The sequence below is a fragment of the Cnephaeus nilssonii genome, assembly GCF_951640355.1.
Source record: "Cnephaeus nilssonii genome assembly, chromosome: X".
Taxonomy (NCBI): domain Eukaryota; kingdom Metazoa; phylum Chordata; class Mammalia; order Chiroptera; family Vespertilionidae; genus Cnephaeus; species Cnephaeus nilssonii.
Window position 1 is genome coordinate 50974655 of NC_137071.1, and position 22587 is coordinate 50997241.

The following is a 22587-nucleotide window of genomic DNA, read 5'->3' on the forward strand; positions in this document are numbered from 1 at the left end:
AGGCCGGGCTGAGGGACTCCTCCCCCTCACCCCCGTGCATGAATTTCGTGCATTGGGCCTCTAGTAGAAATATAAAACCCTATCCTGCCACCACTCCAACCCAACTCACCAAAGGCTCCTGAAACCACAAAATTAGATCACTGATTCAGGCTAGCAGTTCAAAGTGTAAAGCCTTTCACACATGAGGAATTCGCACCTTTCTCCTTCCCCTTGGACTTCATGTCTCAGAGGAGGCATGCACGGTATGGACGCACAAATGAAAGCTCAGAAAAGTCACTCTTTTGGGGTCCTGTGGCATATCCAGGAAGAGACAAACTGATCACCAAAAGCCAAGCACCAGACTCTGTCCCTTCCTCATCCCACAGCCTCAGCTCCAGGCAGGCAATCCTTGTGGCAGGATACAAGGAGAGACCCCTCTCAAATCTTCGCAGAAACCGGAATGCTCAGGAGGCCAAGATAATAAAAACCTAAGGACCCAAATGCTGGGGCCCATGCAGCCAGGGCCCACACAGCACAAGGCCAAGGGGAGCTCAGACCAAGTTCTGGTCTAATTCCTAACCCAGTCACGACCAGCCATCCCGGGGCATCCAGGGCCACAGCGCACACTGGATTGTGTAATCGCAGGGGTGGGGGGGGGGCTCTAGAAGTGGAGGGCTCACCCCAACCCCTGGGCCCCAGGGGCTGTCCACCTGCGCGCCCTTCCCCCAGGTGCTCAGCCCCAGCTGTGCCAGCAAAACCCCTTTGCTGGGGCAGGATCACAGGGGGCAGGTCGGGGAAGGGGTGGCTGTTTGCACACATGTAATTAGCTCTAATTACCCCAGGCTTTCAGTTCGCCTACTTGGGGCCTGGAGCTGCACCAGGGGTGAACGTGCCCACAGAGCTGCTGCTCCACCGAATGAGCCCTGTCACCAGGCCGGGAAGCTCTATCCCAGTCCACAGCACCCTGTGTTGTGTGTCTGTGTTTGCCCAACTGTCTACACAGCCACCATGTGTTGGCTTGGGGATATCTTTGTATGTCCTCAGTCTTGTGTCTACACTGGGAAGATTCCAGAGTACCTGGCACCAATGAAAAGGGAAGGGGTGGTGGCGGGGAGGGGAGGATGAACTGGTTCTCAGCTGTGAAGGAAGGAAGTGCTAGCTCTCCTGTCTGTGCAAGTCCTACATAAACGTGAGCCCAGAGCAGTGGCCAAGGCCAAAAATCCCTGGGATTTTGGATGTAACCGCCAAACCCAGGTGTCCTAGACCATGCTCTATCTCCTCCCCCTCCCCCCAGTCATTTCAAGCCTCAGCCACCAGCGCTCCTATCCTGCAGGTGGCATAGCCAGGGCTCAGAGAGGTTAGGGAACTCACCCTAGGCGGCACAGCATGCCAGGGCTGCCACTTTCGAGAGCCACTGCATGGGATTTGGGATTCACTCAAAAAACAGGTTTGTGGGGACCTGGGAGGGAATGCCTCCAGGTCCTCCTCTCTCTGTCTGGTCTCAGATCCCTAGCCCTCGGCAACCCTGGTCCTGTGTACTCAGTCCATTGCCCGCCACATCCTTCCAGACCTTTCCCTGAGGCCAGTTCAGCCATGTCTATGCTGAAGGGAACCAGAGAGCAGAGGAGAGCAAGCTCAGCCCCAGGGGCCTTAGTTGGAGGTGGAGGGATCAGCCTTCCTGAAGCAGGATTTCTCAGGACACTCGCTCTGCCCTTAGGGCTGAGTCCCTCCCTTAGCCTTCCTGGGCTCTCTGTGTCTGTCTGTCTCACCCTGTGCATCCCTCTCCCTGTTCCTTGCTCTCTGACCCTGTTTACTCATTCCCCATATCTCACTGGGCCTTTTGTATCTGTTTCTCATGGGATCTCTGCCCGTGAAGAACACCCCTGCAAAGGAACACACACCAGCAGAATCTGCCTTTTCAATAAAAAATGACAAGAGGGAAACAGTGAATTAAAAAGCATTAACTTAAAAACAATCCATGTGTCTACAAATGCGTCCCAAATGGCAGCACTTCGTGGGGGTGTCAGGGGCGAGGCGTGTTGGCCACATGTTCTGGAGCCTCAGACACAAAGTGTAGGGGGCTCAGCACCTCACTATGGACCCTTCCCAATAGGCACGTGGGATGGCAGGGTCTGGGGAAGGGACTTAGTCTTTACTCACCCTCGAGGACACCCACTTGATTCCATGAACGGTTTCCCCTATTCTGGCATCTGCTGGTCCCTCTTACTCCCCCAGTATCTCCAAACCTTCCTATGCTAACCCAAACACTCCTTCTGCACCAACCCTCCCCCGCCACACACACACAGATTTCACCCTCTCCCTCCCCCAACCCCCCAGTCTTCTACCCCATACTTCTTCCTGCCCTGCCCTGCCCCACCTTCATTCTGCCCCCCTGCCCCACACCACCCAGCAGCCCTGTTTTTAGGAGAAATGGTTAGAACAAAGCTTTCCTTGGCTGGAAGAGATTCTCCAGGGAGCTGCATGCAGAAAGGCGCTCCCAGTCCTGTACCTGCAACTGCTCTGTCCTGCCAGATGCCAATCAGAAACTGTGTCTCTGGAGACAGAGGATAGCAGAAGTAGGCTGCTGTCCTTTGAAGCCCCTCATCAGGAGGAAACTCTCCTGACCCCCGCAAAAAAAGTTCACCCTGCTGCTTCCTTTATCACTTTCAGCAACCCTCCTTTGCCTCTTTTCCTGGAAGTGAAAGGATTGGAGCACATCTATACATATAAAAGAGTAATATGCAAATTGACTGAATGGCAGAACCACCAGAACGACTGCTCGACCAGTCCCTATGAGGCACACTGACCACTTCTCAGTCCCTTCCCCTGGCCAGCCGGCTCCCATCACCCAATGGCAAACAGGGAACTGGGGGTGGGTGGCAGGAGACATGGGCAGTGCCAGGCCAAGGTCCCCGCCCTGCCAGTCGCCCCCCACACAGAGGGTGACCCATAGTGGGGGTGGGGCTGGCAAACGAGCGGAAATAGCCAACCTCTTGGTCCCTCCCCCGAGTCCACAGGCTCTGATGGCAAATGGGGAACCAGTGGTGGGTGGTGGGGGGGGGGGGGGGGGCAGCTGGGGAAGATGGTCCTGATCACAGGCCAGGCCTAGGGACTATACCCATGCAACGAATTTTGTGCTCTGGGCCTCAAGTCTATATAATAAAAGCCAAGCAACCTTTACGGTGGAACAACCAGAACGACCAGTTGCTATGATGCGCCAGCTGCAGGGGCCGCCACAAGCACCACTGCTGAGGCTGAGGGCCCCGGGGTCAGTTGTGCGGCAGCGCCAAGGTGCCTATAAAGAAGAAGGTGAAGGTCGCCAGCGTGAGCATGCAGCTTGAGATGAAGGCTCTGTGGGACGAATTCAATCAGCTGGACACCGAGATGATCCTCACCAAGGCTGGCAGGTCAGGGCACCCCGCTCCCTGCTGCAACCCTTCCCACATGGCACCAGTATTGGGCAGTGGGCTTTGGCCCAATCCACGCGAGCAAGACTGAGAAGTGGGGTGGAGGGCATGGTATGGCCACCTGTAGGTCCCTCTTGGAGCGGACCAGCTCCTTCGCTCTCCAAGTCCTGGCTCTAGCGACAGCCGCCTGGTGCACCAGGCTGGAGGGTACTGCTCGGGAGGCCAGGAAGGCAGTGGAAAGAAACCCTGTGGACCTGCTGCCCAACCAGCAAACCAGGACCTGGCAGCACCAGAAACGGACCGGCTCAGAGCACATTGAGCTTGGGGTGAAGGCAGCCGCCTGTGAGGGGCCTTGCCAGAAGCCGGCTCCTAGTGGCTCCCAACTCAAAGGAAACTCGATCTTTGGTTTCTTAGTTCAGTCTATCCTGGCTAAAGAGGAGCAGTTGGGCACATTTTAGGGGAGAATTAAGTCTCTAAAACAGTGTGTTCTGTTCCGTGGAGATTCTACCCAGTTGTCTTAGGCCTACATTCTGGGTGATTGTGGGGCCTGGCTTTGACACTGGGGCCTGCATCTTCCAATTGGCCTGTATTTGTTGTAAGGGCCCAAAGAGAAGAAGGGGAACAAGTTTTTCGATGCAATGGTTTTGACCAACAGACAAAGGCGAGTGCCGGGCTGTGTCTAATGTACACACAGAGGCACCAGCTCTGAGTCTGTCTGGCCAAAGGGAGCTCAGGGGTTGTTTGCAGAGCCTTCTGGTGGTTTCTGTTTCCTTGCTGAGGCTATCGTCCCTGGGAAGCCTAGGGCCTATGCTCAGCGCCAGCTCAGTGGATCTTCTCCATGCCCCTCCACCCAGCTGGCCCCACCCCCGATTGTCCCCCAAACTCTGATGGGGGCTGGGGCGGCCAACCGCCCACGGCCCCTCCCCCCAACCAGACCTGTCCAATCGGCCAATCAGGGTGGGCCGGCCAGACCCCACCCGTGCACAGATTCATGCACCGGGCCTCTAGTATAATATAAATGCAAAAGGATATCTGATAAGAGTACTCAAATGAAATTTACTTCAAAGTAAACTTCAAGCATTGGCTCATTCTTTTCCTAAATGGTTTGTGACTCCTAAAAAAATTCGATTTAATAATACAAGCTAGCACAAATCTATTTTAAAAGCAGGAGCGGTAGATTTAAGATTTTTCATAAAAAAGTGCTAGAAGATCAAATTAGTACCTTCCCAACTTGGACTTTAAAATCACATGATTTCCCAGAGTCTTGAAATAAGCTTTGGAAGTTTGTGTTAATTATCTCTTTGTATAATACAATAACTCATCTATTCTCACATGCAGGAAAAAACAAGTGAGAGGCTACAATATGAAGTTTGTTGACTCCCACCAACTCCCAGTAATTTAAGTGTTTTTCCTCTATGTGTCCACAACACCTTTCATATATCACTTTCAAGACAATGATAAAAGTCTAATTTTAGGACAATACCTGAAAAGAGATTTTTAAAAAGGCTGACATCTAATCTGGTGTTTTCTCTGATGTCTTTCTCTCTCTCTCTCTCTTTTATTTTTTTAGGTCAGCAAATTTTTATTCAATTTCTCACATGGGCAAGGAAAATATAGTTGCTTTATTTCTTTTTTTATTTTTTATTGTTGAGAGTATTACATATGTCCCCTTTTCCTCCCATTGTCCTCGCCCAGCCTGGCCCCGCCCCCCAGCCCCAGCCTTCACCCCCACTCATAATCTGTGCCCATTGGTTATTATTATATGCACTAGAGGCCCGGTGCACGAAATTCGTGCACAGAGGGGGGTTGTCCCTCAGCCCAGCCTGTACCCTCTCCAATATGGGACCCCTTGAGGGATGTCCGTCTGCCCGTTTAAACGGGCAGTCGGACATCCCTCTCACAATCCAGGACTTCTGGCTCCCAACTGCTTGCCTGCCTGCCTTCCTGATTTCCCCTAACCGCTTCTGCCTGCCAGCCTATCACCCCCTAACCACTCTGCTGCCAGCCTGTTTGCCCCCAACTTCCCTCCTCTGCCAGCCTGGTCACCCCTAACTGCCCTCTCCGGCAGGGTTGATCACCTCCAATTGCCCTCCCTTGCAGGCTTGGTCCCTCTCAACTGCCCTCCCTTGCAGGCTTGGTCCCTCTCAACTGCCCTCCCTTGCAGACCGGGTGCCTCCCAACTGCCCTCTCCTGCTGGCCATCTTGTGGTGGCCATCTTTGTCCACATGGGGGCAATATCTTTGACCACATGGGGACAGCTATATTGTGTGTTGCAGTGACGATCAATCTGCATATTACTCTTTTATTAGATAGAATAGAGGCCTGGTACAGGGGTGGGGGCCAGCTGGTTTGCCCTGAAGGGCATCCCGGATCAGGTGGGGGTTCCCTTGGGGTGTGGGGCTGCCTGAGCGAGGGGCCTGTGGTGGTTTGCAGGCCGGGCACGCCCCCTGGCAACCCAAGCAGAGGCCCTGGTATCTGGGATTTATTTTCCTTCTACAACTGAAACTTTGTAGCCTGGAGCGGAGCCAAGCCTGGGGCTCCCTCCGAGGCAGGCAGCCATTTGTGTTGGGGTTATAATTGAAACTTTGTAGCCTTAAGCGGGTGGGCCCGGCCAGGGTGTGTGGAAAGCTTTGCTTCCCCTGTGGCTGGTGGCAACCCTGGCCTGCTCTCTCAAGCTCCATTCTGCCGCCATTTGTTTGAATTTGTTTACCTTCTATAATTGAAACTTTGTAGCTTGAGTGTAGGCTTAGGCCTGGCAAGGGCAGGCAGAAAGCTTGGCTTCCTCTGTTACCTAGGAAACCTTGCTCTCTGTGGCTGTAGCCATCTTGGTTTGGGTTAATTTGCATACTTGCTCTGATTGGGTGGTGGGCGTGGCTTGTGGGCGTGGCTTGTGGGTGTGTCAGAGGTATGGTCAATTTGCATATTTGTCTATTATTAGATAGGATACAAGTTCTTTGGTTGATCTCTTATCCCTCCCCCCACACCGGCCATCCTCCCCTGCCTTTCTCTGAGGTTTGACAGTCTGTTTGATGATTCTGTGTCTCTGATCTATATTTTTTCACCGGAATATGTTGTTCTTGATATTGAACAAATGAGTGAGATCATGTGATACTTATCTTTCTCTGACTGGCTTATTTCACTTAGCATAATGCTCTTCAGGTCCAACCATACTGTTGCAAATGGTAAGAGTTCTTTCGTTTTTACAGCAGCATAGTATTCCATTGTGAAGATGTACCACTATTTTTTAATACACTCATTGGCTGATGGGCACTTACGCTGTTTCTAGTTCTTAGCATTTGTAAATTGTGCTGCTATGAATATAGGGATGCATATATTTTTTCTGATAGGTATTTCTGTTTTTTTTTTGTGTGTGTGTGTGTGTGTGATATATTCCCAGGAGTGGGATTACTGGGTCAAATGGGAGCTCCATTTTTAATTATTTGAGGAAATTCGATACTGTTTTCCACAGAGGCTGCACCAATCTGAATTCCCACCAGCAGTGCACAAGGATTCCTTTTTCTCTGTATCCTCACTAACACTTGTCATTTGATGATTTGTTGATGATAGCTATTCTGTATGGTATCTCATATTCAATGGTATCTCATTGTTGTTTTGACTTGCATCCCTCCGATGAGCATGTTTTCATATGTCTCTTGGCCTTCTGTATGTCCTCTTCGAAAAGTGTCTATTTAGGTCCTTCACCCATTTTTTGATTGAATTGTTTATCTTCCTTTTGTTAAGTTGTATGAGTTCCCTATGAATGTTGGAGATTAAGCCTTTATGAGATGTCACATTGGCAAATATGTTCTCCCACGCAGAGGACTCTCTTGTTTCTTAATGGTTTCTTTTGCTGTGCAGAAGCTTTTTATACTGATGTGGTCCAATTTGGTTATTTTGTACTTCATTCCATTGTCCTAGGAGATGTATCAGTAAACATATTGCCAAAAGCTTTATCTGATGTTTTGCTGCCTATGGATTCTTCTAAGATTTTTATGGTTTCCTGTCTTACGTTTAAGTCATTTATCCATTTTGAGTTTATTTTTTTTTGTATGGTGTAAGTTGGTGGGCAAGTTTCTTTTTCTTTTTCTTTTCTTTCTTTTTTTTTTTTTTTTTTTTTTTTTTTTGCTAATATCTGTCCAATTCTCCCAACACCATTTATTGAAGAGGGTGTCTTGACTCCAATGTATGCTCTCTCCTCCTTTGTCAAATATCAATTGAGCATACAGGCTTGGGTCGATTTCTGGCTTCTCCGTTCTGTTCCATTGGGCTATGTGTCTGTTCTTGCATTAGTACCATGCTGTTTTGAGAACAGTGGCTGTGTAATATAGCATGATATGTGGTATTGTGATCCCTCCAACTTTGTTCTTTATTCTCAGGATTGCTGCAGCTATTCGTAGTCTTTATTTACTCTTTATAAATTTTTGGAGAGTTTGTTCTGGGTGTGTGAAATATGCCATACCGTTGGTATTTTAATGAGGATTGTGTTGAAACTGTAGATTGCTTTGGGTAACATGGACATTTTGATTATGTTGATTTTTCCAATCCATGAACACGGTATATTCTTCCACATGTTTATATCTTCTTCTATATCTTTTTTTAAAAATAAATCTTTATTGTTCAGATTATTACAATTGTTCCTCTTTTTCCCCCCATAGCTCCCCTCCACCCGGTTCCCACCCCACATTCTGCCCTTAACCACCCCCCACAGTCCTCATCCATAGGTGTACGATATCTGTCCACTCTCTTCCCGCACTCCGCACACATCTTTCCCTCTGAGGATTGTCAGTCCACTCCCTTTCTATGCCCCTGATTCTATTATATTCACCAGTTTATTCTGTTCATCAGATTTTTTATTCACTTGATTTTTAGATTCACTTGTTGATAGATATGTATTTGTTGTTCATAATTTTTATCTTTACCTTTTTCTTCTTCTTCCTCTTCTTAAAGAATACCTTACAGCATTTCATATAATACTGGTTTGGCGGTGATGAACTCCTTTAGCTTTTTCTTATCTGTGAAGCTCTTTATCTGACCTTCAATTCTGAATGATAGCTTTGCTGGGTAGAGTAATCTTGGTTGTAGGTTCTTGCTATTCATCACTTTGAATATTTCTTGCCACTCCCTTCTGGCCTGCATAGTTTCTGTTGAGAAATCAGCTGACAGTCATATGGGTACTCACTTGTAGGTAACTAACTGTTTTTCTCTTGCTGCTTTTAATATTCTCTCTTTGTCTTTTACCCTTAGCATCTTAATTATGAGGTGTCTTGGTGTGGTCCTCTTTGAATTCCTTTTGTTTGGGGTTCTCTGCGCTTCCTGGACTTGTAAGTCTATTTCTTTCACCAGGTGGGGGAAGTTTTCTGTCATTATTTCTTCAAATAGGTTTTCAATATCTTTCTCTCTCTCTTCTTCTGGCACCCCCATAATTCGGATGTTGGTACGCTTGAAGTTGTCCCAGAGGCTCCTTACACTATCTTCATATTTTTGGATTCTTTTTTTCTTTTTGCTTTTCCAGTTGGGTGTTTTTTGCTTCTTCGTATTTCAAATCTTTGACTTGATTCTTGTGATCCTCTAGTCTGCTGTTGGATCTCTGTATATTATTCTTTATTTCAGTCAGTGTATGCTTAATTTCTAGTTGGTCCTTTTTCATATCCTCGAGGGTCTCACTAAATTTATCAGCAGTTTCTAGAAGATTCTTGAAAAATCTTATAACCATGGTTTTGAACTCAATATCCAGTAGTTTGCTTTCCTTCATTCCTGTCATTTGTGACCTGTGTCTTTGATTCCGCATTTTGGCTGCTTCCCTGTGTTGACAGAATTGCTTTGTGTGCTAGGTGTCCTATAGGGCCCAGTGGCTCAGCCTCCCCAATTACCTGAGGTGGACACTCTTGGTGCACCCCTTTGTGGGCTGTGTGCACAGTCTTGTTGTAGTTAAGCCTTGATTGCTGTTGGTATCACTGGGAGGAATTGACCTCCAGGCCAGTTGGCTGTGAGGATCAGCTGTGTCTATGATGGGAGAACTTCTGTGCTGGAGACACCCTTATGGGGCAAGACTTGCTTCAGTGGGGCTTTGATGCTCACTGAGTTTGCCCCCTGAGTGTGTCCCTTATGGATCTGAGGAGTTGTAATCTGGATGGTCCCACTCTGACCACTGGGAGATCCAAGGAGGTGCAAATTTAGCCTCTGCCTGAGGCCACCCAGCAGTAGCTACGGAGAGATCTGCAGATTCCTCTTCTTTGTTTGGGGTTTGGAGGTGCCTAGATGAGGCCCAGCTGTGAAGCAATGCAAGCTGCTGTGGGGCCTTGGGCCTTCTTTTGGCAGCTCTGGGGATTTCTGACCCAGTTGCAGTTTGTTAGGTAATTTTAGGTTGCAAAGGGCCAGGCCATTCATATGCAAAAGCCTCTGTGCATAGCTTGGGTGGGGCGGGGTATCAGGGTGGAGCAAACAGCTATGGCTGATCCTCAGCTCTCCCCTAAGTGCCCCCTAGGTCTCAGTGTCCCTAGGTAATTGCTGCAAGCACCTCTGAGAGAAAGCTGCCCTCGAGTTCCGCCCAAAGCCAGATAGTCCAGTTTCTCCCTGTATGACTCTGGGTCCCCAGAGTCTCACCCGGAACTGGAGTTCAGAGCAGTCGGGAGTTGTGTCTCCCTCCCAATTGAAAAAGACAACCGCGTACTCAGTTGACAGCATGCCTCCGTACCTCTGCACTTTATTTCTGCACCTCCTCTGAGTCTCAGTGTGCTTTTCTTTTTCCTTCTAGTTGTAGAATTTCCACTCAGCCAGCCCTCCTGTGGTTCTGGATGATGTCCGTTTTGTCTTTTAGTTGTAGTTTTGAAGTGGTTGTGCGAGGTAGCAATTTCAGGTGTTTACCTATGCTGCCATCTTGGTTTCTCTCTTCTTCTATATCTTTTTTCAAAGTTCTGTAGTTTTCTGAGTACAGGTCTTTTACCTCTTTAGTTAAGTTTATTCCTAGGTATCTTAATTTTTTGTTACAATGGTAAGTGGGATTTTTTTTTTTTTAGTTTCTCTTTCTGTGACTTCATTGTTGGTGTATAAAATTTCCATATATATCTGGGTGTTAATTTTGCATCCTGCTACATTGCCAAATACATTTATTAAATCAAGTAGTTTTTTTATGGTGTTTTTAGGGTTTTGTATGTACAATATGATGTCATCAGCAAATAGTGACAGTTTTACGTCTTCTTTTTCCAATTCAGATGCCTTTTATTTCTTCTTGTCTGATCGCTATAGCTAGCACTTCTGGTACTATGTAAAACAGCAGTGCTGAAAGTGGGCATCCCTGTCTTATTCCTGTTCTTAGGGCAAAAGTTTTTAGTTTTTGCTCATTGAGTATGATGTTGGATGTAGGTTTGCCATAAAAGGCTTTTATTATGTTGAGGTATGATCCCTCTATTCCCACTTTGGTGAGAGTGTTTATCAAGAAAGAAGTTGGATTTTGTTGCATGCTTTTTCTTCATCAATTGATATGATTATGTGATTTTTGTCTCTCAATTTGTTTATGTGATATATCATGTTTATTGATTTGCGGATGTTATAGCAGCCTTGCATCCCTGGAATAAATCCCACTTGGTCATGATGTATGATCATTCTAATGCAATGTTGCATCTGATTTGCTAGAATTTTGTTGAGGATATTAGCAACTATGTTCATTAAAGCTATTGGCCTATAATTATCTCTTTCTAGTGTCTTTATCTGGTTCTGGAATTAGGGTAATGCTGGCTTCATAGAAAGAGTTTGGAATTGTGCCTCCCTCTTGAATTTTTTGGAATAGTCTGAGGAGGGTAGGTTTTAGTTCTTCTTTGTATGTTTGGTAAAACTCCCCCTGTAAAGCTGTCCAGTTCAGAGCTTTGTTTCCTGGAAGCTTTCTGATGACTGTTTCAATTTCCTCCATAGTTATAGGCCTATGCAGATTTTTTAATTCTTCCTGATTGAGTTTTGGAAGGTCATATTTTTCTAGGAATATGTCCATTTCGTCTAGGTTGTCCAGTTTGTTGGAATAGAGTTGTTCATGGTATTTTTTTTTTACAATTTTTTCTATTTCTGTGGGATTGGTTGTTACTTCACCTCTTTCATTTCTGATTTTATTTGAGTCCTCTGTCTTTGCTTTTAGGACAGTATGGCTAGACTTTCATCAATCATGTTTATCCTTTCAAAGAACCAGCTCTTGGTTTTATTGATCTTTTGTATTGTGGGTGTTTTTTTGTTTGTTTGTTTATTGTTTTTTGTCTCTATGTCATTTATTTCTGCCCGGTCTTGATTATTTTTTCCCTTCTGCTCACTCTGGCTTTTCTTGTTGCCCTCCTTCTAATTCTTTAATTTGTAGAGTTAAATAATTTATTACCTTTTTTTATTATTAGGTAGGCCTACAGAGCTGTGAACTTCCCTCTCAGGACTGATTTGATTGTGTCTGATAGATTTTGGATTTTTGTGTTTTCACTGTAATTTGTTTCCAGGATGTTTTTTATTTCTTCTTTAATCTCTTTATTAAACCAATCATTATTTAATAGCATGCTATTTAGCCTCCAAGTGCTTTATATTTTTATTTAGTTTATTTCTAATTTCATTCCATTGTGATCTGAGAAGATGCTTGATAATATTTCAATCTTCTTGAATTTGAAGTGACTTTGCCTGTGTCCTAATATATGGTATATCTTTGAAAATTTCCTGTGTGCACTTGAGAAGAATGTATATTCTGTAGTTTTGGGGTGAAATGTTCTGAAGATGTTAATTATTTCATTCTGATCCAGTGATTCGTTTAGGATTGCTGTTTCTTTGTGTTTGTTTTTTTTTTCATCTAGAGGATTTATTCAGTGATGCCCGTGGTGTATTAAAGTCCCCTACTAAGATTGTATTGCTGTTGATCTCTCCCTTGAAAACTTCCAGAAGTTTTTTCATGTATTTGGTGCTCCTGTATTGGTTGCATATATGTTTACCATGGTTATATCCTCTTGTTTTAGCGATCTGTTTAGTATCATGAAGTGGCCTTCCTTATCTCTTGTTATGGCTTTTAATTTGAGTTCTATTTTGTCAGATATAAGTATTGCTACCCCAGCTTTGTTTTCATTTCCATTTGCCTGAAATATATTTTCCCATCCCTTCACTTTCAGTCTATGTGAGTCTCTTGTTCTGAGGTGGGTCTCTTGTAGACAGCAAATATATGGGCCATGTTTTCTTATTCACTCAGCTACCTGATGTCTTTGGATTGGAGTATTTAACCCATTTACATTTAAGGTTATTATTGACTAGAGGTCTGGTGCATGAAATTCATGCATGGGAGTGTGTGTCCCTCAGCCCAGCCTGTACCCTCTCCAATGTGGGACCCCTTGAGGGATGTCCAAATGCCCATTTAGGCCTGATCCTGGTAGGATCGGGCCTAAACAGGCAGTCAGACATCCCTCTCACAATCCAGGACTGCTGGCTCCCAACTGCTTGCCTGCCTGAAAGCCTGATTGCCCCTAACCACTTCTGCCTGAAAGCCTGATCAACCCCTAACCACTGCCCTGCCAGCCTGATTGATGCCTAACTGTTCCCCTGCCAGCCTGATTGCCCCTAACTGCTCTCCCCTGCAGGCCTGGTCACCCCTAACTGCCCTTCCCTGCAGGCCTGGTCACCCCTAACTGCCCTCCCCTGCAGGCCTGGTCCTCCCCAACTGCTCTCCCCTGCAGGCGTGGGTCCCCCCAACTGCCCTTCCCTGTAGGCCCAGTCGCCCCCAACTTCACTCCTCTGCTGGCCTGGTCACCCCTAACTGCCCTCCCCTGCAGGCTTGATCACCCCCAACTGCCTTCCCTTGCAGGCCTGGTCCTTCCCAACTGCCCTCCCCTGCTGGCCTGATCGCCCCACAACTGCCCTCCCTTGCAGGCCTTGTCCTTCCCAACTGCCCTCCCCTGCTGGCCATCTTGTGGTGGCCATCTTGTGTCCACATGGGGTAGCCATCTTTGACCACATGGGAGCAGTCATCTTGTGTTGGAGTGATGGTCAATTTGCATATTACTGTTTATAAGATAGGATAAGTACTTGTTTGTAGCCATTTTTATTCTTTATGCCCGTGTTCCTTCTTCCTTTCTATTTCTCCTTTTTACTAGTACAACAGTCTCTTACACATTTCTTGCATTGCAGGCTTGGTAATGATAAACTTCCTTAGCCTTTTTTTTTTTTTTTTCAGGACGCTCCTGATTTTCCTTTCAATTTTGAATGATAGCCTTGCTGGCCAGAGTATTCTTGGATTCAGCCCCTTGCTTTGCATCACTTTGTATACTTCACTCCATTCCCTTCTTGCCTGATGTGTTTCTGTTGCGAAATCATTTGATAATCTAATGGGAGATCCCCTGTAGGTAACTCTCTGTGTCTCTCTTGCAGCCCTTAAGATTCTCTCTTTGTCGTTAACTTTGCTATTGTAATTACAACGTGTGTCTTGGTATAAGTCTTTTTGGGTTCATCTTGTTTAGGACTCTGTGTGCTTTTGTGACTTTTTTCTTCCCCAAATCAGGGACGTTTTCTGTCATTATTTCTTTAAATAAGTTTTCTAATCCTTGCTCCTCTTCTTTTCCTTCTGGCACCTCTATTATATGGATGTTGCTTCGTTTCTTGTTGTCCCAAAGCTCACTTAAGCTCTCCTCCTTCTTTTTAATTTTTTTTCTCCAATTGCTTTTCAAATTGGGTGTTTTATTCTACCCTGTCTTCTAAGTCACTCATTTGGTTCTCCACTCTTCTAGTCTACTGTTGAAACCTTCCATTGTGTTCTTTATCATAGCTGTATCATTTTTCATTTCCTCTTGATTATTACATCTGTGGGTACATTTCTCATTCAGCTGGTTTAGGAACTGTATGACTCTTACTCTGAATTATTTCTCTGACATACTGATTGCCTCCATTTCATTTAGTTCCTTTTCTGGTGATCACACCTTTTCTTCCCTTTGGGGGTTGTTTCTTTGTCTCTCCATTTTCTGTCTCTTTTTTGCCCTGGGCTCCATGCTTGGGGTCTGAGGGGTTGAATGACCTAGAACTCGCTAGCCTGGAGGCTGGGTCTGCCTTGAGTTTCACACCTTTATTGTCTCTGCTCTGAGTTGTAACCTCCCTTCCCCCAGTTCTTGTCCTTCAGTTGTCCACTTCACATTCTTGTGGTTGGCAGGTTCACATGAACTGTTCCTCTGGTGTGTGACTCCATGTGAGGGCCTAGAGCTCTCTGGCACGCAATTCATTGTGTGGCCCTGGCACCCAAGAAAGGATGGCATCCTAGGACCTTCTGTCAGCACACATATAGTGTGGTACTGTGACTTGTGGCTGGGCACAGCAGGTCACACCAGCATCTCTCACCTGGGCCGGGGGTAGGGTTCATGCCAGCAGACAGCTTTGTCTGTGCTGGGGGCTGAATGCTTGCTGGCCAGAAGCCTCTGACCATGCCGGGGACAGAGCCTGTGCTGGTATCTCTTCTTAAAAGTAATAAATCTAAGTCTAGTTTCATAAAGGAAATTAATTCCAAAATTACAGGGTGATCTTAATAAGAGGACCTCTGAGTTTTAATATTTTGGTATCAGAAACAAATTACTCTTCTCTTAAAATTAACAAAATCGTTTGGCTCAGTAAAAGGAAAGCTGTCTAGAAAATGATTACTACAAAAGAAAATCAAACAAGCTATGCTGTGTCTTGTCATCTTATTTGTTAAAAGTCCATGAGCTCATGAATGCTATGTAGAATTAAGGCAGGTTAAACTGTTAAAGGATCTCTAGTTGTTTCCCCTGACTTAGTCAAGATACACAGTATATGAAATTCCACCTGAAAAACATGCAGCTCAATTTAAACTCAGAATATAAAACAATATATATAATCCCAACAAAGTCTGACTTCAAAAGAATGTTCTTAAACATGTCAATTTCTCAGCAAATCACCCAAGTAGTATCTTACCTGCTTTATCTCACTTTTTAACTGCATGATCCCAGTTCGTTCAGTTTTGGTAGCTCCAACAGCACCAATCTCATGAATAGAAATGGCAGGGCTGATATTTGAATCAGTGGGGCGCACTAGATAGCATGATAGATTAAAGATAGAGGGGACAATCAGGTTCAATTTTTTTCTCCACCACATTTAAAAGACTTCAATGTATGTCCTCCTTTTATGTTAATTTTTAAAACACACATACAAGTATAACCTTGCTATTCAAAGTGTGGTCCATGGACCAGCAGCATCAGCATCACCTAGAAGCTTCTTAGTAGAATCTTAGACTTTTGTTCCAGAATCAAAGACTGCATTTTAGCAAGTTTTTCAGGTGCAGAGTAAGGCTTGAGGAGCACTGCTTCAAAGCCTTCTTTTACCAATCCATGTTCTGGTATCCATCTAGCTGACATTATATATTTATTTATCCTAAGCCTAAAAGTTGAGCATGGGAGATAACCATTTTCATTTGCTCTGATGATTTAGGTACTCAACACCAAGTGCAGATGAAAGACTAATTTGTGATCGGACCTTAGATGTGTTTGAATTTAAAGGTGCATCAGATGCACTGTAGCAGCTACACATACACATGTACATATGGGTTGTTTGTTGTCCTAAAACAGACACTTCAATTTAGAATAATTGAAGGGAATGGATAAAGCAGTTTAAAACAACACATGAGCCCAGCCAGTGTCACTCAATGGTTAAGTGCAGACCTTGGAACCAGGAGGTCGAGGTTTGATTCCTGGTCAGGGCATATGCCAAGGTTGTGGGCTTGATCCCCAGTGTGGGGCATGCAGGAGGCAGCTAATCAGTGATTCTCTCCCATCATTGATGTTTCTATTTCTGTCCCTCTCCTTTAAAAAAAATAAAACAACACATGATAGCAATCTACTTAGTTGATACTATCATTTAAGGGAAAAAGTGAGACATACAATGGTTTCTAAATCTTGTTCCAGAAGACAGCCTTGCTTTTAACTGTTCATATATTAGGGTTCTATTTATTTGTGGGGAAAATGTTCCTCAGATAAAAAAATACACTGTAAAATCAATGAGATATTTAAATAACCTGAAATGAAAATTCAACCTTACCACTGCGTTCTACTCCAAACTCCTTGCCACTGAGAATGTGATGCAGGAGGCTCTTCATGGCTGAAGGGCTGAGATTCATCAGGCCATCTGTGGCTTCCTCAGCTAGTCAGCAGAAATGTTAGGGCAGAGATATTTCTAATTGGCCTGCCATACCCACCCTATTTTTCTCTATTTTCTTTCTTGTTTAGAATTTCTTTCTAAGTCACTTGATTGGAAGAATAAAATAACAAAAAAAAATTTCTAGCACCATACTGCCTAGATATTAAGACTGTAATTGATTTATAATAATTTAAGGACTGACTATCTAGTTTATGAATTATCCAGGTCCTTGATTTCTTTTTTTACCCCCCTCCACACCATTAGGATACTCAGCAGTACTTTTATTTGAAGGTGGGAAGAATGAAAGGAGAACAATGGGATTGGAACTAATTAGAGAGAGGCAATGAATGTAATGAATGAATATGCAGATGGACTAAAATAATTAAAACTTGTCAGCCTGGAAATACAGAGATGTAAAAGATAATAGAATTATAAAGAATGTTCAGAAGATAACTTAAACTTGTTCATCAGCATCAGACACTTATTAAGAGTTTTCTACATGTGGGTAATGATTTTATGCAATTTTAGTACTAACAGGTATGACATGATACTTGACGTTGAGTGGCTGACCAATTATTTGGGAGGGATTGGATATGTAAACAAGATAGACAATAATAAAACATGGCTATATTAAGTGCCAATTATGGTTGATTAAATTAGTGGGAAGTACTGCTGAAGTAAGAGGTAGAGGCCAGACTAATGAGGATCTTAAATATCAGACTCAGGGATCTTAATTTTATTCTACAAGAAATAAATAGCCATCATTTTGATGAATCCACAGGAAAAAAAGACCCAAAGCAGCCACTTAAGGAAAAGTGAAAAATGTTTGTGGATTTATCCCTCATTCAGGTTTATTATTGAACTAGAGGCCTGGTGCACAAAATTCGTGCATGGCGGGGAAGGTCCCCTCAGCCCAGGCTGCACCCTCTCCAATCTGGGACATCCCTCTCACAATCCTGGACTGCTGGCTCCTAATTGCTCACCTGCCTGCCTGCCTGATCGCACCTATCTGGCCCCCCCCCCCTGCAGGCATAGTCACCCCCAACAGCCCCCCTCCCCACTGGCCTAGTTGCCCCTTACTTCACCCCCTGCTGGCATTGTCGCCCCCAACTGTCTCCCCCCACCAACCTGGTCACTCCTCATTGCCCCCCTTTGCCAGCCTGGTCGCCCCTCACTGCCCCCCCCCCTGCAGGCTTGGTCACCCCACACAGCCTGTTCAGTCATCCGTTTGATTGTTTTGGATGCGATGGTCACTTAGCCTTTTATATATATATAGATAATCAGACCCTCATAAACATCCATGATACCATAGCTAGAGAATACACATATATAATACATGTAGTCTGCATCAATGTGCTAAACTAGAATTCATTTGGAATCAGGCAGACTTGGACTCAATTTCTACTACTTATTAGCTATGTAACTTTGGGTAAGTTGTTTAACCTGAGTTTGTCTCTTTATCGGTAGAAGTAGGACAAAAATACCTTCTCCAGAGGGTTGTTGTAAAGATTAAATGAGATAATGCATGTAAATATAAAGCAAAAAGCACAGTATCTGGCATATGGTAAGTATAAAATAATCATTAACTCTCTTCCTTTAAAGGGTTATTTAAATATAAATTATCTCGTGTAATTTAGGTTAGACTCAAACCAATAAATTTAGGTACTTGATAACAGCTCAATTAAAAAATCTTTTAGGAAAATTTAACTGAAGAATGGCTAAAATTGAGTTTAGCCACTGTAATTTTGTTTTTGAATGTAATCCATAGTTCTTTCCATTCTTGTTGAAATAAAACAAATACTCATGGAGAAAGTAGACATGCCATGGAGGTCCCCATTCCTCCCTTTACTTTCTACAGAGCTTCAGAGAGTCTTGTCAAATAAATATCAACAGAAATATTGCCTTTCTTTATTCAATCCTGATGTTGACTAGACAGAATACTAACACTATGATCAAACTGTGGTGACTTAGTGTGGCATCCAGAAGCTGCACTGACTGAGTCAGAATCCAACCCAGCCTTTCACTATCAAGCTCCATGTATGCTAGGAATTAGGAAGAATGTAGTGATTTGGAGCCCCCAATAGGGAAGTTTTGAAGTTACAGAACTAATTAAATTTATCACAATATCAGTCTCTTTATTTGTATAGAGACTGACTAGCCAAGGAACAAGATTACTATATGCAGCGTTTGTGCTACTTATAAATATGTTTTAGCTTTCTTCCCTTCCTGATCACAGACTTACATTAAAAGTAAATTCTGCCTAAAATAGTTGCTAAATTGAATACCTGAGCATCGAAGGGAATGGGCCAGTTCTGTTGTCATAACTTGTATGATCAGACCAATTCGAAGTCGAAACATTTCAGCAAAGAGGCCAGGTTGAGTTCGCATATACATAGCTAGATATACCATTATTTCCTGTACATGGAATGGATATAGACAAAAGTTATGGCCCATGCTTCACAAGGCTTATTTTTTGGTCAAGTGCCACATCAATTAAAAACAAAATTTAAAATATCAGTCACCAGATTAGGCTTTCTAATTTTACTCACTTGTGTCAGGATTGAAATGCTCATGTCCCCTTCACTGGCTTCATCTATCAGCTGAGTGAGCACTTCATAGGGCAGAGGTCTGAGGAAGAAGACAGTAAAGAAAGACAAAATCCTGTAATTATTTAAGTCTAAATCTACTGAGAAAATAAAAAAAGCTCCTCCCAATTTCAAGCCACTGCCTCAATATCTCATCATTACCGGTAGCATATATGCTGGTTCTTTCAGTCTTCAGAATTCATTGCCTCCCCAACCACTCTGGCCCATATCAACTCAAGAGAGTTCTGGTCTCTCTTATCTAAACCTGGAGTGCCTTTCCCCTATAAAATTTTATGTAAACCTCATTAGATGGTGTCCTTCCAAACTACTTTTTCAGGATTAATTGTTAACATTTGACAAGTAACTATTATGGCTAGAAAGTAATCAACTAAATTTAAGCTGTGCCTTTTGGAAGCTATTTTATTACTTTACTAGAGGTCCAATGCACGAAATTCATGAAAGAGTAGGCCTTCTTTCCCCTGGCTGCCAGCACCAGCTTCCCTCTGGCACCTGGACCCGGGCTTCCCTCTGGCCACTAGCAGGCACCCAGGACCCGGACTTCCCTCGCAGAGGGAGGCCCCACCCACCCACCACAGCCCACAGATGGGTGGCGCTTCCCTCCAGAGGGAGGCCCCACCCACCCACCACAGCACACAGGTGGGTGGCCTGGGCCTCCCTCGGTGGGGCGATCATGGGACGATGGCTGGCCCCTGACCAATCGCATCGCACCTGCCTTGGCTGGCCTGGCGCCAGTGGGTTGGTCATAGTGTGGTCCTGGATGGTTGTCCGGACAGTCGTTCCGCTATTCAGCCGTCTGGTCTAATTAGCATATTACTCTTTTATTATTATAGATAATCACACCTTATAAAGTTATATTGATTTTCTATAGTTCATCAGTTTACTCTCTCTCTCTCTCTCTCTCTCTCTCTCTCTCTCTCCCCCCCCCCTCTCTCCCTCTCTCTCTCTTTCCACACTTCTGACTCTCCTGTTGATACTAAGCACTTTGGAGGCATGGGGCATGGAGTATTCCCTCTTCTTCTTTGGGACTGCCTACAGTACGGGCATACCTCACTTTATTATATTACTTTACTTTATGGTGCTTCATAGATATTGAATTTTTATCAACATTGAGGCAAGACCCACCACCAGCAAAAAGAACACAACTCACTAAAGGCTCAGATGATGGTTAGCATTGTTAAAAATAAAGTATTTTTAAAATTAAGGTATGTACATTTTTTAGACATAATGACTTTGGATATTCAGTAGACTATATAACCTTTATATGCACTAGGAAATAAAAAAATTCTGTGACTCACTTTATTGTGATATTTGCTTTATTGCGGTGGTCTGGGACTGAACCACAATATCTCCTAGGAATGCCTGTAGTCACAAAATTAATCTGATTTGTGATAAAATATTCTGTTTTCCAAGAGCAAGGTATAATTGATTGAATGTGTCCCCTCAATGTTCATATGTTGAAATCTTAATCTAAGGTACCTCAGTGTGACCTTATTAAGCGAAGGTTATTGTGTGGGCTCTAATCCCATATGAGTGGTGTCTTTATATAAATGGGAAATCTGGACACAGAGAGACACACACAGAAGAAAGAAACATAAAGAGACATAGGGAGAAAACAGCCATCTATACTCCAAATAGAAAGGCCTGGAACAAAGTCCAAAGAATAGCTGATTTTTTGTGGGTGTTAATTCCAGTTGCCCTGTGTTTTTTTGTTTGTTTGTTTGTTTGTTTTTCTTTTGTTTTTGTTTTTGCTTTGAATGAGAGGTTTGGGAAATCCAATAAGAAAACAAAAACAACAAAAAAATCAAACCAAAAAATGAAAATCAAAATACATTTGCATGTTACTCACTGTGAGTTTTCTCTTTCATTTACTCTGTTATTATCAACATTCTCATGCTGAGAAACTCATGCAAGTAGGACATTATCATCCATTGACAGATTAGGGCAAGAGAACTGGGATCAGTTCACAAAGCTCCTTAAAGACTAAGAGAAGCTTGACCAAACCAAGGCAAAAGCCATACTCACGAAGAGATAGTCTTCTCTCGAGGTTCTGGAGGGAGTCCCACTGTCAAATGTTTCTGGTGGGAGAGAAGGTCTGTGCAGGCCTAAGGAGAGACGGCATAACAGCATTATCCTTCCCATAACATCTCAGAGTTCCATGAAAATTAATATTTTCTGCCTAGAAGCCTTTGCTCCCCCTTAATTTAATCACATACGAAATGTACTTTCTCAGGAAATACCATGAAGATCAGAAAAGGGATTTTTAGGAAGGAACAATGAGGTATTTTATCTCCTAAGGGGTAGGAACATGGCCTAGTGTATATTTATTCTTAAGATCTAGAATTCTTATAGTTTACAACACCTCCATAAGTCTACAGTTTACATGCTTCAGTATATTTGCAAACAAAAAATTAACTGAATATCAGAAATTTTATGTAGGAAAGACAGTATTTCAAATGATCAGAGGCTGTGGTTGCTTTAAAAGACAATTATGGAAACCAACTTTTAAAATGTCCTCCATTTAGATTTGGTGCCAATTTAAGAAGAATTTATAGTACCTCATCGAGTGCTTCCACCTTCTTCCTTAAGATTCCAGAGATATACCGGATCAGGCCCCAGTGACGGATTTCTCCAACTTTTCTATATAGCTCAGTAAGCAGCTCTCTGACTGTTGCACTCCCTTCATCATACAATCCAGTGTCCCAGTCAGGTCCCCTGGAATGTTAAAGACAAGCCTACATTAATTGTAAGTAAAGTTGTCAGCAATAATCTTTTGTTTCAGTGTTATAATGGATATATCTGTTTTTGATAGGTCTCTCTTTCAATAGAAAATGAATGTTATTATTAACTAAGAATCCTTATAAAATTCTGATTAGTAGTCAGTCCCAGAAGTAAAATACCTAGACAAGAATAAGTCTTAGTTTCAGCTGTGTTTTGACAAAATTAATTATTTTACCCTCTTCATGGACTTAAATGGTGCTGATAATAAAGTCAAAGATTTAATTTAACCATTGAAATTTCAGAAAGTAGCCACTTAGGGAATTAATGAAGAAATAACAAGGGTGAGTGCTTATTTTTAAAGGATACAGATATGTTATTGTTGTAAAATTGACTATAATACAAATCAGCTGTGAAGTACCATTAAAGATATATACAGTACTGTGAAATTGGGAATTTAATATGCGATAAAGGTAGATTATTTATTAAATGATATTAAGACAATCAAATAGCCATCTGAAAAAGAAGTTGGATCCATGCCAGAATTCCAAATGTATCAAATATCCTATCTAATAAAACAGTAATATGCAAATTGACCACCACTCCACTACACCCACCAGCCACGCCCACCAGCCAATCAGGAGCAATTATGCAAATTAACCCAAACAAAATTGCTGCGGCCATGGAGAGAGCAGGAGTGAGGCTTGGGTTTCCCCTGTGATGGAGGAAGCCAAGCTTTCTGCACA

At 43.6% G+C, this 22587-nt stretch overlaps 1 protein-coding gene across 1 annotated transcript in view; it reads right to left on the bottom strand.

Moving 5' to 3' along the window:
- Nucleotides 1-22587, bottom strand: part of PHKA1 (phosphorylase kinase regulatory subunit alpha 1) — a 371877-nt gene that overhangs the window by 21940 nt on the left and 327350 nt on the right. Inside the window, exons 22-27 of the mRNA XM_079765335.1 lie at nucleotides 21682-21838; nucleotides 21149-21228; nucleotides 19070-19148; nucleotides 18806-18935; nucleotides 16422-16523; nucleotides 15303-15418 (exon numbers count right to left, since the gene is read on the bottom strand). Coding sequence (XP_079621461.1) covers nucleotides 15303-15418; nucleotides 16422-16523; nucleotides 18806-18935; nucleotides 19070-19148; nucleotides 21149-21228; nucleotides 21682-21838 — 664 coding nt within the window. The remainder of the gene's footprint in view (nucleotides 1-15302; nucleotides 15419-16421; nucleotides 16524-18805; nucleotides 18936-19069; nucleotides 19149-21148; nucleotides 21229-21681; nucleotides 21839-22587) is intronic.